Source organism: Chiloscyllium punctatum, chromosome 3 (genome assembly GCF_047496795.1).
Source record: "Chiloscyllium punctatum isolate Juve2018m chromosome 3, sChiPun1.3, whole genome shotgun sequence".
In the NCBI taxonomy this organism is placed as follows: Eukaryota; Metazoa; Chordata; class Chondrichthyes; order Orectolobiformes; family Hemiscylliidae; genus Chiloscyllium; species Chiloscyllium punctatum.
In genome coordinates this window covers 96,617,698-96,634,518 of record NC_092741.1, presented here as the reverse complement: position 1 = coordinate 96,634,518, position 16,821 = coordinate 96,617,698, and the positions used below count along the sequence as shown (strand labels likewise).

Genomic DNA, 16,821 nt, shown 5'->3' with positions numbered 1-16,821 from the left:
ATTGTAAAGGACAAGAATAAAGTCGAATCTGTGTTTGTAAATATGGACATATGTATGGCATGATCAAATGTACAGACCATCAAATCATTCTATGAATAAAGTATATTTTTGAAATAAAAAAAAAGTATAACCAGCTTTAAATGATAAAAGCAAGCTCCTAACTCAACCAGGTGGCCCTTTGGGCAGCCAGTTCCATTGATGGTTGGAAACAGTGGCTGCAGGAAGAACAAAGAGATTGTTCGTGGTTCATGGGTTTTATGCTCGGTACAGTTCAATTTCTGTGAAGCTGAGGCTGTGAAAGTTTACTGTCAGTTTACATGTAAAGACTGAACATATGGGCGAAGGTGCCCTGGAACTACTGCCCCTTCTCCCCACTCCCATGAACCTACAGCTCTGCATTCATCAGTCTGTTCAGAAGAAGGGGATTGAAAGAAAGGCTTAGATCAAAAGACATAAGTAATTATTGTAATTTGTAAAATAAAATGAAATAGGATGCCATAGCAAAATGAAGCACATTCCAAACACACAACAGCAACTGCAAAATAAAACTGGAGAACACCATAATTGGACAAAGAACAGTCATATCCTCTTGTAGAATAGTACATGTAAACAATGACAAATACTTACAGCTGTAAGTCTTTGTCTTAGACTTTAAAATGACTATTCCTATAGTTTATGTCTTTGTACCTTGGGTAAAGAGGAAATTGCCCTATTTGCTGTAAAAACATAATGGAAACAGGCCAAAATGATTTGCAACGCTGGTAGTTTTGGTGTGTCTCGAATTATGAGATGCAAAAGATAGACTGAGGTAATAGTGTATTTGGTTGCTAAACACTAAGCTGTAAATTTGTTTCGGTAACCTTTCTAGCGATAGCACTGTGGAAACTGGAGACTTACAGAATGGTACACATAACCCTTGGCAAGCCCCACGCTGTGTCCAGCACTAAACACAATGCCAGCTTGGACTGGGCATATACCAAATGTCCATTTCATGATGTCCTGCTGATTTGATTTGGACTGTGCAGGTTTACTAACTGCATGTGCCCACCCACCAAAGAATAACAGGGACCCTACACAAGGGACTGGATATTACCTGCTGCCACAGGGTGTGTTTTGGCTGGGGTTGGTGCATGTAACATGTTGGGTGGCTACCCGAATACCTTCTCACTCACTTCCATAATACGAAATCTGCCAACCAATCACATTAATCCAGCCATCTAATTTTTAGCCAAAGTGATTTACAGTAAGTTTCACTAATGAAAGTTTACGCAAGCACTGTGCAGTGTTTCTCTGGTGAGCAGTGTACTGAGTTGCTGAATTCGTAGATAGCACAGGGGATTTAATGACCTGTCCTCATAGAGACTACAGCAGGTGCAGAGACTCTAGCTGCAGTGCCACTGGGTTTGCGATACAACAGGGAAATAGAACAGGCATTGCACAGGAGGAATGCTCAGCATGGAGACAGGAAGATAAAGGGAGGGAGGAGACAGTCAGGATGTCTTTGATCAAAGCACGCTCCTGTAAATGTGTACACAGATGTCTGTTCCCCTAGGACGGCATCTCTTCACCACTGGTGTTACCCTATGCAATACTTTCCCACTTATCTGCAACACCTTATCATAACACTCTTACCCAAAATCTTATTAAAAAATTGCACAAATGAAAACCTTACCATGACATCTTTATTCAATAGTATTTGAAATGATGAAGAGCAATACTAAAATGAACTGCTAAGTCTCTTCAGCATTCTCTGTTTTTGTTTCAGATTTCCAGATTTGTTTTCATAAAAAATGAACTATTCATCTTTGTGCCTTCCTCCTACTGCCTTTTGCTATGTAGTAAATGATAAAGAAATTCAAGAAAAGAGTCTTGAAAAAATCAGGATAGATTGTGGTTGGGGTGAGTGGAAAAAATGGAATATCATTCAGTTGTAAAAATTATTCACCAATCTTGCACCCACAAAGCCCCCATTCCTCCAAACTACACCAAAAATCCCATTCATCACTGCCAATCTTTATATAACATTAAAACATAATTTCAAGGTTTGAATGACGTTTTTTAATCGTGCATAAGTTACAGTTGCTGGCACCTACTCCTGGCATTTGTTGGGTTACAGAGACAGGATGTGGGAGGAAAGTGTCTAAGCATGACTGGCCACACCCTATACCCCCTAAGTAAAAGAATGCTGAGAGTGGGCATACCAGACATACTGTAGAAAGAATTGCATTCCTTACCTAAGATATCTGCTGTTGTTTAGGCACAAACTAACAAGTAATAATGCATTCCATTCAGTTTTATGTGCAGACTTCCTTTAGAGTTGGTTCAGGAATGTGTTTCAAATCATATATATTAATTATACTGGATAAAAATAACTGTACTCCCTCCAGGAAAAATATAGTTGAAAATAGTTCTAAGATGTTTACCTAACTTCTGTTTAACTAGAACTGTGGGGACCACATACATAATGAGCTTTGTACTTACTTTGTTAGCCTACAGCTAAGGTACAGTAGGCTCTCATTAGAAAATGTCTGATATATTGATACGTAACACATGTTATTTATAGCTCCCACTTCAACTGAGTATGCACACATTGGGCTCTCTATATATCGCTCATTGTATCACACTTCTCACTATGGCTCCTCAAAAAACACTTCATAAATAGAACAACAGTATTATTCTTTGAAATTTTGTGTATTATTTCATAGATTCAGAATCAACACCTTGTGATTTCTAAAGACTTGCATATAATTTTAAAGAACAATGATACAGATCTCAACAGTAAATGTAACGTAAATGTAAGAATGAAAATAGAAAGGTTAGATCAGCACATTGGATTAATTTTTGACAGGAGACAATATAAAGGAGAGGAATTTTTTTTATTATAAAAATAAAACTTTTTTGTTTTTACAAAAGGCTTCAGTTTTACATAAAGAACAATCATGAATGCTCTTGGGATTCAATCAAACATATTTCCTTTAGGTCTCTTAGTACTGTTCAAGAATTTGAGTCTCATTAATAGCCAGTGTTCTAAATTTGTCAGCTATTTGTGTGACTATTGGGTAATGCTCAGCCTTCTGATGCTGATAATGGCCTCCTCTAATAATTCATTTTTCCCACTAGTTCTTAGTTGTGTACCTTCCTTTGTATAAAAAAAATCAACATTAATTCCAGAAGTGGTGGAGGAGTCAATATTTTCTTTCTGTGTGAGGGGGAACAGTGAGAAATACATAGAATGATCAGATTTAGAATAATCAAAACATGAACATATTAAAAAAAGGTCTTAGGAAGTTTTAGAATGATGATTGACAGCTTGGAGGACCAATCACAAGAGTCTGGAACATCATATGAAAGCATCTTCCGGAATATGTCCAACCATAATTGGCAATCTAGATAATTTAAAAAACATCATCTGCAATGGAACTATTGGCACCAAAAATATAGCAATAAATCCCTGAGAGACATCAAATAGGGTGGGAAGAAGGGTACAGGTCCACTGGTTATCCAATGTGATGTGATGCATGTTTGCAAGATGAAGGACAACATTTCACACAGATTTCCCCTACTCAGTCCCCAATCTGCAAGTCCAATTTATATATGAAAGGAAAGATAACTGAAAACCACGTCATTTGAACTATTTTTAGGAAATTGGCAGGACACCGTGACAATTAATAGAAAACCAATACTGTGAAGCAATACTGGGACTTCAGGTCCCTCTAGAAATATGGTAGTCCCAATACAGTCATGGGCTGGCTCTAGGCCTAGTCTGACCGATAGCTACAATATTATGGCATCTGTCCAACCGGTTGATGTTAATACACATTTGCCAAAGCTACAATCTGTTTCTAACATGGAATCGTAACGTATGCAATAAATACATGTATAAGAATTTAAATATACAAACATACAGTACAACAAGCATAATTCATGGATGGTCAATGCAGACTTAATGGTCACATGGCCTCCTTCTGCACTATGATTCTATGAATCTATATACTAATCTCAAGTTTGAATAATATCATAAATTGTGAGGGTGAAATTAGATCATCATATAGCCTCAATCTGAATATCAATCTAAAATGTCTGCTTTGAAACCAGTACCATCTTACTAATGTCATTTTAATATGTATCATGGAGATTGAATGAGAGACTTTATTCCATGTTGGGTCCTTTTCACTTGTCACCCAAGGTGTCATGCAAGATGTTGTGCTGACAACCAATGCATTTCATTCCCACATAACAATGTCTACACTGAAGCATGAGTAAGTTTGCTGCAGTCAATGTTACCTGAGGATAATGCACAGTTAATTTGTGTAAAGTAACATTTGCTGGAATTATGCAACTTCCCCATGAAGTATGGGAAATCAGGGCTACTGGATTGGGAGGGAGGGTGGTGAATTATAATGACACAGTGGCAAGTAGGGAGCTCACTATGTCAATTAAACCTTGCCATATTTGCTTTTGCAGACCTTAGGGAGTTATAGTAAGGGTGAGCTGGTGATTTGGCGGGGTGGGGGGAGGGGATTTAGTGGCAGGGAGGTAACGGCAGTCATAGAGATGTACAGCACAGAAACAATCCCTTACAGAGACCCTGTCCTGGGTGGGATGGAGGTCTGCGAGGAGAAAGTGAGGACTGCAGATGCTGGAGATCAGAGCTGAAAATGTGTTGCTGGAAAAGCGCAGCAGGTCAGGCAGCATCCAAGGAGCAGGAGAATCGACGTTCCGGGCATAAGCCCTTCTTCAGGAATGAGGAAAGTGTGTCCAGCAGGCCAAGATAAAAGGTAGGGAGGAGGGACTTGGGGGAGGAGCGTTGGAAATGGAAGGAGGTTAAGGTGAGGGTGATAGGCCGGAGAGGGGATGGGGGTGGAGAGGTCAGGAAGAAGATTGCAGGTTAGGAAGGCGGTGCTGAGTTCGAGGGATTTGACTGAGACAAGGTGGGGGGAGGGGAAATGAGGAAACTGGAGAAATCTGAGTTCGTCAGATTTCTCAAGTTTCTTCATTTCCCCTCCCCCACCTTGTCTCAGTCAAATCCCTCGAACTCAGCACCACCTTCCTAACCTCTCCGCTCCCACCCCACTCCGGCCTATCACCCTCACCTTGACCTCCTTCCACCTATCGCATTTCCAACGCTCCTCCCCCAAGTCCCTCCTCCCTACCTTTTATCTTAGCCTGCTGGACACACTTTCCTCATTCCTGAAGAAGGGCTTATGCCTGAAACGTCGATTCTCCTGTTCCTTGGATGCTGCCTGACCTGCTGCGATTTTCCAGCAACACATTTTCAGCTGGGATGGAGGTCTGCCCAACTAAGTTCTTAGGAAGGTGCATTAATGGTAACAGCCATTACCTCACCAGTGCTGCTGCACAGTACGTATCAGCTACTAGCTTTTGAGCAGCTGGCAGATGAGACATCTGTCCCTGGGGGTCCTTGATCCCCAGGAAAGGTTTACTGCTAGCCTCTTGATCCTTGATTGGTATAGGATGTTGTGGGCCTTCCTGAAACCATGTAACGGGGAATTCTTGGCAGCTAAGATGCCACCTCAAGTTTCCAATCATTAACATGTACACTTCAAGTTTTTAACTTCTCATTAGGCAATTTCATGACCACACTAAGCCTCATGATTGGATAAAATATATTGTGTATTATCCTCAGGTAGCACAGCACATAACAAGTCAACACCATTGTGAAAGAAGAAAGTGAGTGTTAAATTTGGTGGTGACTAGTCACATTCGTTTCAGCACAAGGGGGCCACAGTGTTTAGATATGAATTAGAATATATCTTTAAAATGTTTAATATAGAACGTGAATGTTTCTTTGAGTGATTTGCAAGATATGTTTTCTCTCTTTTCTTTTCTAGGTGCTACAGATCTTGGTCCCTTCTCTGACCCACGGCAATTTGGTCTTTCTTCCCTCACAGAGAGCCGTTTCTCAAATCCTCGAATGCACTACCCAGCTGCCTTCACCTATACACCAACTCCAGTTACAACTGGCATGTCTTTGGGTATGTCTGCAGCTACACATTATCACACTTACCTACCACCACCCTATCCTGGCTCATCCCCAAACCAAAGTGGACCCTTCCAGACCAGCAGTGCACCTTATCTCTACTATGGCGCCTCTTCTGGATCTTACCAATTCTCCATGGTGGCAGGGGGAGAACGCTCACCTTCCAGAATGTTGCCACCTTGCACCAGTGCATCAACTGGTAGTACACTCCTTAATCCCAACCTGCCCAACCAAAATGATGCTGTCGATACTGATGCTAGCCATAGCAATTCTCCCACTGTGTTGACTTCCACTGGGAGGATTGATGAGTCTGTCTGGAGACCCTACTGACTCTGAATACATAACAAGTCATCATTTAAATAGTGCCTATTATGCAGTTTTTAACTGGAAGAACATCTTATCATCATAAGACTGTTGAGTGAAAGAACTGATGCAGTATTTGAAGATGTTTCTGTACTGTTCAAGATATGCACATAACATTGCTTTTTTTTAATAAGTTCTTGAGTAAATTTGTTATCTTGTCCAAATAAATGAAGAACTTCAAGGTACTCAGCAAAACCATCTTGTTTTAGAAAGTGACAGTGTACAAATTGCAGTAATTTATAAACAATTATTTGAACAATATTGAAAATAGCAAGAAAAGTGGCGAAAAGCAAGAAGAATATGAGGACTCTAAGCTTAAGAAGATGAAAAGTCCTCCAAGAAATGGTTACCCACTTTAACTTTTTTAATTAAATCGTCTATGAGGGAACATAGTTGACTATTAGAATAGTTGTACCAGAAATGTACATGTATGCACTCAGTTGTAACTGTGCAGAGGGGTAGAATTTTTCTTTATTGATTTCTTGACAAATTCCCTTTAAATGTAATTGAAAATTAATTCTTTTCTAAGTGCCGTTTACCCAAAAATGCCTGTTAATTGAATGTTTACTGCAGATTTCAAAAGGACTGTCTGTTTTTTTCATTCTTTATGTTTTGAGTATGTTTCAAACAAATGGTTTCCAGTTTAAAACGAGGTAAATGCCATCTGGCTTGGAGCAATCTCACTCTACTTCAGTGTCATTAATGTTTCTATTGACTATTGTTTACTCAATAGTTGAAAGATTCTTCCTGGTGACATAGCGACATTAAAATAGTAATGTCTACTGCAGCATCATTACAGTTTAGTACCTTTAGCTGTCTAAATACTTGAAAAAGGTGGCAGTTATTAATATTAATCTTGTTGTGATCTACTCAAATGGATTACCTTAATTATAAAGTGCATAGCTGACCCAGTGGTATCAACAAAGGAAGAAAATGTTCTACGTTTCAAGCAGATGTGCTTAATCAAAAATTTGTTCTCAAAGATAATGCCTGAACAAGTTCTTCATGTGATCTGATACTTCATTATCTTTAAAAAAGCAAATTCTGTAACTTTCACTGAATAGTTAATGTAGTTTTCAGTCATAGCAGCATTAACTAGATTTACATGAGCAGGAGCTAGTGGGGATTTAGTTGATTCACTATTTTACTGAAAATCAGTTGACATTTATTGGTGTGCTCTGACACCTACAGTTGTATCTGTCTTCTTAAAAAAATTAGAGAAATAACATTATGTAAAATCTGCTTGCCTTCAAGTACAAATAAAATGACACAGTTAAGTAGTGTCTACTCTTCATAATTACTTCCTTGAGATCCACTCTAAATAAGTATTATCATGTCTAACTCTCAGTCTTGAGACCTTGTCTTGGTTCAGCTTTTATTAAGGCAAGTGGAGATGTGTCAATACTAAAGAATCTACCATGATTCATAGTAACCAAGGTACTTGAGATGTAAGTCTTTAAATCTGATAAATACAATACTCGGGAATATTACACTTGGAAATGTGTTTCTGAGTATAATTTAAAAGCACAAAATTCATGAGAGGTACATGAATTCAATATCTACATATCCTAATGTTTCTTTAAATTTCAAATGATTTGTTCTATTCTAAAATTTAGACATTACTATTTTATGTATTAAATAAAGTCAAATATTTTTCAATATTTAGATATAATACTTTTTTTTACTGCAAATTTCTTGTGTGAAGCATGCTTTTGTGGACCCAAGGTTCAATATGGCCAATTTACATTAAAGCTGGACAACTTTATTGATATTATTTATTGCAAGTGGTAGCTTGAAGCAAACCACTAGTCTACATTTATGTATCTGTACAGGTAATGAGTTCAGGAGTTTTCAACAGAACTTGAGAAAGCAGGTGTCAGGTTACACAACTCAAGGTCGAACTAGTCAAGTCTTACTGCCGGTGCAAGCTGTTACCTATTTAATAAGAGGTACTTTATTTGTTTAATGTAATTTTTATTGCTAAAGTTGGGCGTTCAAAGATTTAAATATGTTTTTTTATATAAAATGATTTTTTAAAAAAGTACATTTTGTTAAGATGTGATATTTGTAGGGCTGCAGGCAGCAATTTTGGAACCAAATTTAAGATTTTGTACAGTCAAAAGCACTTCGCATCACATCCAGCATCCACCAAGTTAATTCCCTATGGCAAAGGTTTTAATAATCGCAATACATTTTCAATATCAAACAAAATGTATTCATCGCTTTCCCATTAGGAACAGGTTTTCTACTGCAGGTGCTAACATCCTTTGGGGTTTCCAATAAAGTTAGTTTTCTACGGCACTAACTACTAACTCAAACTATCATTTTTACTGCATTACATGATGCCTTAGATGTTTTACTAATAAATCTGTTGTTAATGGGGATGCACATTAATAGACTTTACAGTACACTGAGATTTCTTAATTCGTGGTAGTAAATAATCTGAGGTATTATATCCCAGCAAAAAGGAATTCAGCTTTCCATCACTCTAATTGCAGTCTGTAATCACAACTAAAATTGCATGTCTGAAATGTTAAATTTAGATTTGGCCCAGACTGTTTGTCAATAATAAATTGATTCCTTCATTGATGAGACATGATTCTGCAGAGATCCTTGGGATAGTGCTAAATATGGGAGCTGTTATCTCTCCATTTTCCTTTCTCTAATTATTGATAATAATTTTATCATTCAACACAATATCCTAATGTTTTGTGACAAAGTAATTCATTGAATACTGTGCGGGTGTGAATTCTGTCAGATGCAAATCAAAAACTCTTAGCAGTGAAAATCAGATTTACACTTTAAAACCATGTCTAATTTTGTGCTGTTCACGAGAATTTGCTTTGCTTTAGAATTTGGTTAATAAGATTTTTGCTAAGGAAGCAGAAGCACTGATTCTAGCTGTAAATCAAAATTTTTGCTGAACATAGCTTATGTTAATAATTGATGAATGCAATTTTGTCAAAAGGAATACATAAAACTTTGAGTTTTTTTTTAGCTGACAGTCATTCTGCTGATGTAACATGCCAATACTGGTAGCAAATAAGCTTTGTCCATTTACTGCTAAAACATTTGTATTTTCTTCTCTTCACTGCAACGTTAAAACATGCATAAGACTGTTTAGCATTATGAAAGTAATACTCTCAAAATTGCAATAGTGGAAAACATCCTTTATCCTGTGACAGGAATTTATGAAATACAATGAACAAGATCAGTAATTTTTTCACTGATAAATATTGAATAGGATCTAGGCAAGTCTCATCCATCCCTAATTTGATACACATTATTTTCAATGCTGAATTCTCTTTACAAACACAAAAAGGCTTCTTTTATCATAATTTCAGCAGTTTACAATACAGTTCATATTTTGTACTCTTTATTTGTAGGCAAGAAATGGAAATCCTAGCTTTCTAATGTAATTATCACAGATAGTTGAGCTCCATGAAAAAAACATACATTTTAATCTATTCATTTTTTATGTATGTAAAACAGACAACATTCTGCAGTTTTAATTTCGAAGGTATACTTACACTTCTACCTTTTTATTCTGTGATTTTTGATTTTTACTTTTTGTATAAATACAAGCTTTTTATTGCTGTTACTCAATAATTGCTTTGCACTGAATATACTGTACAAATGCATTGTGTTTCAAGCCATCGCCATAATTGATTATGAATCACTTTGCTATGTCTTAAAAGGGAATAATGCTAAGATAATGATTTTTTTGTCACTAAAATGCAAAATTCCTTGTCTGACATATTGTCATGATTGTAACATTGATTTAAGTTTGAATTTCATTCTCAATAAAATGGCATTTTCTATGAATGTTTCATCTATTTTTGATTATGTTAAGATACTGTAAAGGATGTGTAGCTATAACTATAGAATTCAGGTTTGCTCTGGTTCTTATGGACTAATATTTTCCGGTTGTTACTGAAAAAGTCTCCTTGAAGTGTTATTATGATCCTGATTTAGGTGTCTGAGATATCAAGCAAATCATAGTATGATAGCCAAATACTTATGGAGTTACAATCCTGCATTCACAATTTCTGTGACCTTTGTTAAAATGGAGACAAGTTCCAGGGCACAAGGTATAATTCTGCATTGCCACTGGGTAGAACTTGCAATAGGTTATAATGGGCAGAGATCGAATTACAATCAGCCTCATGATCCACCCAAATGGAAAAAATAAGGCGTTTGTGGATCCATGGGTAGCAAATCAATGGATAACAAGGACTGAGTGTACAGCAACAGGGCCAATTCTTTAACGTAAGCATTTTGAATGCTTGGCTGTTGGCTTTCAGCATATGATTATGGAATTATCCTTCCACTCTTGTAATCTTATTCTTTTGATACAAAACTAAGGTATTGTGGAAACACTTGGTAAGTCAGGCATTGCATATTTGGTGCAGTTTTATCCAATAAAGAATTCTAATAGACACAATCAAATAGGTCCGGATTTTGCCATTGGGTGTAACATACTAATGCCAGAGAAAAAAGCAGGAGTTGACCCCACTCCAGTAGATATTAGGACCATGATATTTGATTTTTCCTACAATAGCCGTTTAAATGCCCCCACTTGAGCTACTATCTAGTTGAGAGGATTGGTGCTCACCCCAAAAGCTGTCAGTCCTATCAAAGAACACATATCATAGCATTCACATTACAACCATGAGAAGTAGCCAGGGTTGAGGTTCCATTCACAAGAATTATCCATTGAGAAGGAGACCTCAGAGAAAATTACCAGGTAATTTCCCCGTGAGGCAGTGGGGTCTTCACTGTGGGTAAAATGCTTAAGGAAGAGCAGGGCAAGAAGTGGTCCCCACTTAGTCAATTAGTTGCTTCACTTCTGAGCAGCCATACTGTATTGTTCCTGAACTAACAATATATTATAGTGGAAAGATTTTGGGCTCCTAATCTGATTTTTTTCCCCCATCATATCGCTGGCCCTCTGACCTTTCAGCCTAGCTTCAAAGGGTTGGAAAAATTCACACATAGAACCTTGCAGCACTAAAGGTGACCATTTGGCATATCACTCTCAGTCTGTCTCTTAGCAAGAACTCTCCACAGTTAGTTCCACACAATGGTTTCCCCCTAACTCCATAAATTTCTCCTTTCAAACATACTGTTCAATTGCTTTTGAAAGGTTTTCCAGCCTTCTTTCAAATAGTGCATTTGTGATCTTAACACTCCATGTGAAGAAATTTCTTGTAGTTTCCTTTTTAGTTCTTTATTTAATTATTTAAAGTCTTTAATTTCAGAAAAGATGCTAATGTGAACTATTTGTCCTATTTACTCAATAAAACGCTGAACAAGTTTGAATGCCACTCTTAGGTTTGCACTTAACCTTTTTCAGGAATCCTTGGACTAAGTTGACTGATTTCCAATCCACAGAAGTGTGAGATAATGCATTTGGGGTGAACAAAGCGAGGAATACAAAGACACCTTAAGTGCAGGATTGTAGTAACTCCATAAGTATCAGTCTCTTATACTATAATTTACTTGATGACTCAGACACTTAAATGAGGAAGCTGAATATTCTCCAAAATCTCTACATAACTGAATAGTGTCATGGATGTAGGTTTGCTCACTGAGCTGAAAGGTTCATTTCCAGACGCTTCGTTACCTTACAAGGTAACATCTTCAGTGGACCTCAGGCGAAGCAATGCTGAAAATTCCTGCTTTCTATTTATATGTTTGGGTTTCTTTGGGTTGGTTATGTCATTTCCTGTGGTGATATTATATCCTGTGGTGAAGTCACTTCCTGTTCCTTTTCTCAGGGGGTGGTAGATGGGGTCTACCTCTGTGTTTGTTGATAGAGTTCCGGCTGGATGCTGTCATCTCATATATTGCCTTGGTAAATATACTCTGTACCTTCTCTAGAACTGGGCTATCCTTCCTGCAATGTGTAACATCTTCAGGATGCAACAGCACTTGTGAAATGCTGACCTTGCTAACTAAAAGGACAAGGACAGTAGGTGTATACGAATGCCACCCCCTGTAAATTCCCCTGCAAGTCACACCCAAACCTGACTTGAAACCATACTTGCCTTTCTTCACTGCTGCTGGGTCAAAATCATGGAATTGCTCCTGGAACATCACTGGATACATTCATGTTTCAAGTAAATCGCAGTGGTATGAGAAGGCAACTCACCTCCCTCTCCAAGACAATTAGGGATGAGCAATAAATGCTAATCTTGTCAGCAACATTCAGATTTCAAGAAATAATCGTAGTGCTTAGCATTGCACACAAGTCTCCAGCGAAAGACTAACCACCATTTTGTAAGGGTATGATTTGATCTTTTTTGCATGATACCTTTTTGGATAAACCGTTCAGAGATGTTACTCTATACCTCAGAACAGGTGGAACTTGAACCTTGTTGTCCTGGCCGAGAGCTAGGGACACTACAAATGCACCACAACAGCCCTTCATCTTTTTTGTATTCAGTACCCTATTTACAAAGATGGGTATCTCGTGCACTTTCTTAATTGCCTTATTAATTTGCCTCTGCAGTTCCAGAGATTTTTGAATATGCACATCCCCAGGCACCTTTCTTCTTATGCCACATTCAAAACAGGACCATTTAGATAAAGTACTGCTTCTCCACCTTGTTTTCTACTTAGTACAACACTTCACACAGCAAATGGCATTCATCTAAGAAATTGGAGAATATGTTTTACATTCCTGATTTGTACCTTGGAGATGATGGATAGGTTTTGAGGAGAGAGGTGAATTACTGGTCATAAAATGTCAGCTTCTATTCTGCTCCAGTATCCACAATATTTATGTAGCCAGTCCAGTTAGGTTTCTGATCAATAGCAACCTTTAGAATGTTGAAAACGGGAAATTTGATTACAGTAATACCATTGAATGTCAGGCAATGGTGATGAGATCGCTTGCTGGAGATGGTTATTGCTTTACATTTGTATGAATTAGCCTTTTTGCTTAACAGCAAAAGTGTTGCTGTATTTGGGCACAGACTGTTTAATTATTGAAGGATATATAAATGGACTGTACAGTCATCACTGGACATCCCCATTTCTGTGGTTTTGAAGGTAAGGTCATTAACAAACTGGTTGAAGACGTTTGACAGTTGGACAGTACCCTGAGGAATTTCTGGGACTGAGTTGATCCATTTCCAATTCAGAGAAATGTGAGGTACAGTAATGCAATTTGGGTGGACAAACAAGGCAAGAAATATGAGGTCATTTGACAGCAAGGGAATACAGAGATATTTGAGTGTATACCCACTGATTCTTGAAGGAATATGAAGTTAGTGTAGAAAAGCATGTGGGTTCCTTTATTGGCTAAAGCACAGAGTATGAGAACAGGAGGTCATGCTGGAACTGTATAAATCACTATAAGGTCATAATTACAAGTTGCATGAAAATTTGTTCACTTTATCAAAGAAAGAATGTGATCACCAGAAGGCATACAGAGCAAGTGTTTCCTTATGTCTCATAATCTGTATACCTTTACATGTTTCTGATATACTCACTGTTATACCATGTCAGCAGAGTGTCTAAATATCTCATTCTCCATCTTGATTCGAATCATGACTCTCTATTGAAAATAAGTTTACAACAGAGGAACAATGTGCCTTAAGAAAGTGTGCGTTTCTTGGCACCAACGCACCGTTCACCGTTCAACACTTTAAATTGCACATGCGCAGGTTTCAAAGGGACATAGCGACAGGTGGAAAATCGGAACATGGAGAGAAGCTGGTATCCAGGAGAGAAGCAGTTGTGGGGGCTAAGAGAGCCGGTGAGGAAGTGCAAAATGCAAGCAGAGTGGAGTGGAGGTGGGGGGGCATAGCCTTCCGGGTCCAGGGCTCTTCTTGTCAACCCCGTCCACATTGAGCTCCTCGGTCCTTCTCACTCTCTGCACGTGCGCCAACGCACGTAGACATGACGTCACGTGATGTCGACGCAATGACGTATGCACCGTTCAGCGACTCAATCAGTCCCGAAGGCGTGCGCATGTGCAGCTGTTCGCGGTGATCGGTGTTAGCAAACGCTTGTCTTTCAGTCATTTAATCTTTGTAACAGTTATAAAAAATGTTGGAGTCTTAGGTAGCTCACTATCCACACTCAGCTTCTTAGGTTTACTGGAGATAATATATGCATTGCCCTATTAGATAGAACAGAACAACCTATTCCAAAATTATTCCCAGTAAAGGAGTTTACCGATAAGGCAAAGGTTGGAGAGATTGGTGTTGCTTTCTTTGAAACTAGGAAACTGAAGGGAGAATTAACTTAAGGTTGTCACTTACATAGATGTTTGCTTTGATTCCAGCTTCAGGTGACTGTGTGCAGTTCGCACATCTAGATTTCCTCCCACAGTCCCAAGATCTGTAGGTTAGGTGGATTGGCCATGGAAAATGCAGGTTTGTGGTCATAGCGGGGTGGAGGGAGGTGTTCGGGGTCTGGGTCTGCTTTTTGGAGGATTGCTGCGGACTCTCAGGGCCGAATGGCCATTTCCAAACTGTAGGGATATGATTGGGTTAGATGGCGTTCATAAAGTGGATTATTTCCCTTGTTCAGAGGTCAATAATCAAGTGCATAGATGTGCATTGCTGCCATTGGTAATTGGATTAGAGGGCAGTTGAGAATTAATGTTTTTTTTATCCAAAGTATGATTCACTGAAGCCATGTTCTATGAATAGACCTTCAGCATATTTTAAAACCTGCAAGGTTACAGACCAATAGCTGAATGGTGGGATTAGACTGATCTTTTTTGGTCAACTCAGAAATGATGCATGGCCTCCTGTATTTTCTATGCTTCTATAATCTTAAAAAAGGAAAATTTGATAGTACAGGTGTGTGACTACCTAGGTGGTGGCCTGGACACAATAGACTGAATGGCCTCTTTCTGTGCTGTATGATTGCATGATAAATGCTACCATGGATCCAAAAGAAATCTTAATTAGAATTGCGTTAAAGAGAGATGCACTTCAGACATATCCTGGGGAAGGTCACCAAGGAGGGCATAATATTCTGGCTCTGGAAAACTGCTTCACCGGAGTATTAGACTACCGAGTATGAACAAAGTTGTGATGCAAAGATAAATTATTTGGTAAATTGTTAGGGTGCAAAGGAAGGCTTAAAACTGACATTTGCAAATATGTAAAAATTAATATGAAAAGGAATGCTTCGAGCCAATCTTCTGAAGAATCTCTAAATAAACAATGTTTCTCTATACCTAGAAAATGAAACATTACATTTCTCTGATGGCATGAGGATTTTGTAGAGCCGTGGCCTGATATAAATCACAAAGCAAATTTCTCAGTAACTGAATTGAAAGTACAAAATTACAAGAAAAATTGCAACATAGTTCTCCAATTTGTCAGTTGTTATTTTTCTTCATGGAAACTGACTAAACCAACATTCTTGTAACTTTAGTGTTTCATCTATCAGCATCTTATTCCTTTGTTTTACCGTCTTTTTATTTATAGATTTTGAAAAATCCATTATATACAACAATTTTATGTACTTTACTATTAACATGGATTGTGACCAAATTGCCAATCATCACCTGCACACAATGGAGTAGCAAGCATTTCAGCTGAGATTTTCTGCTCCAATAGAATCCTGGCACAAATTTGGCATGACAGTGCTCCTGATCATGCCTTATTTTCTAGGGTCAAGTTAATTTAATTTTTTTTCTCTCTGTCAGACTCCAGCCAGGATTTCTGTCTCCTTTGGAAATCTCAGCGGTAAATTTCACCTTCTTTGCTTGGTTGATCAACTGACTACTCTTTAAAGAGGTTGACCTATTTTCAACATTGTTGAAATTAGTGGGAATTGGAGTTGGCAGTTATGTAATGGGTACTCAATGAGTTCCACCAGTTTACTGTTCAAGGAGTGAAATTAAATATTAGACCTTCACGTTTCATGGGAGGAAGATGGTATCTAAGGTTGCTCAATTTGATTGAATGTATTCCAGAAGATTCTTCAAATGAGATTTACCAGGATGTTGGAGGGCATGGAATGCTTCAGTTATAAAGAAAGGCTGGATAGGCTGGGACTTTTTACACAAGCATAGGAGGTTAAGAGCTGATCTTATACAAATTTATAAAATAATGTGATGTATAAAAAGAGTTAATAGTAGTTGTCTTTTCCTTAGGATGGGGGATTTCAAGATGAGGGGACACATTTTTAAGGTAAGACGAGAGAGTTTTAAAAAAGACATGGGGCAAACTTTTTATACAGCGGGTAGTTGGCATGTGGAATGAACTTCCTGAGGAAATGGTGGATGTGGGTACAATTACAGTGTTTAAAAACATTTGGATAAGTACATGAATAGGAAAGATTTGGAAGGAGGTGGGCCAGGAGTAAGCAAGTGCGACTGGTTTAGGTAGGGATTATGTTCAGCATGGACTAGTTGGACCAAAGATTCTGTTTTTGTGCTGTATGACTCTATGACACTACTAACGCACTGTATGAAACATTACTTC

General features: G+C 38.1%; 1 protein-coding gene across 1 annotated transcript in view; it reads left to right on the top strand.

Annotated features, from left to right (window-relative positions):
* The window catches only part of LOC140463289 (runt-related transcription factor 2-like), a 155,010-nt gene extending 144,743 nt beyond the window's left edge, over window positions 1-10,267 (top strand). The window contains exons 9-10 of the mRNA XM_072557051.1: window positions 5,853-5,996; window positions 8,197-10,267. Of these exons, the coding sequence (XP_072413152.1) occupies window positions 5,853-5,996; window positions 8,197-8,330 (278 nt within the window). The 3' untranslated portion in view covers window positions 8,331-10,267. The remainder of the gene's footprint in view (window positions 1-5,852; window positions 5,997-8,196) is intronic.
* The last annotated feature ends 6,554 nt before the right edge of the window (window positions 10,268-16,821 follow it).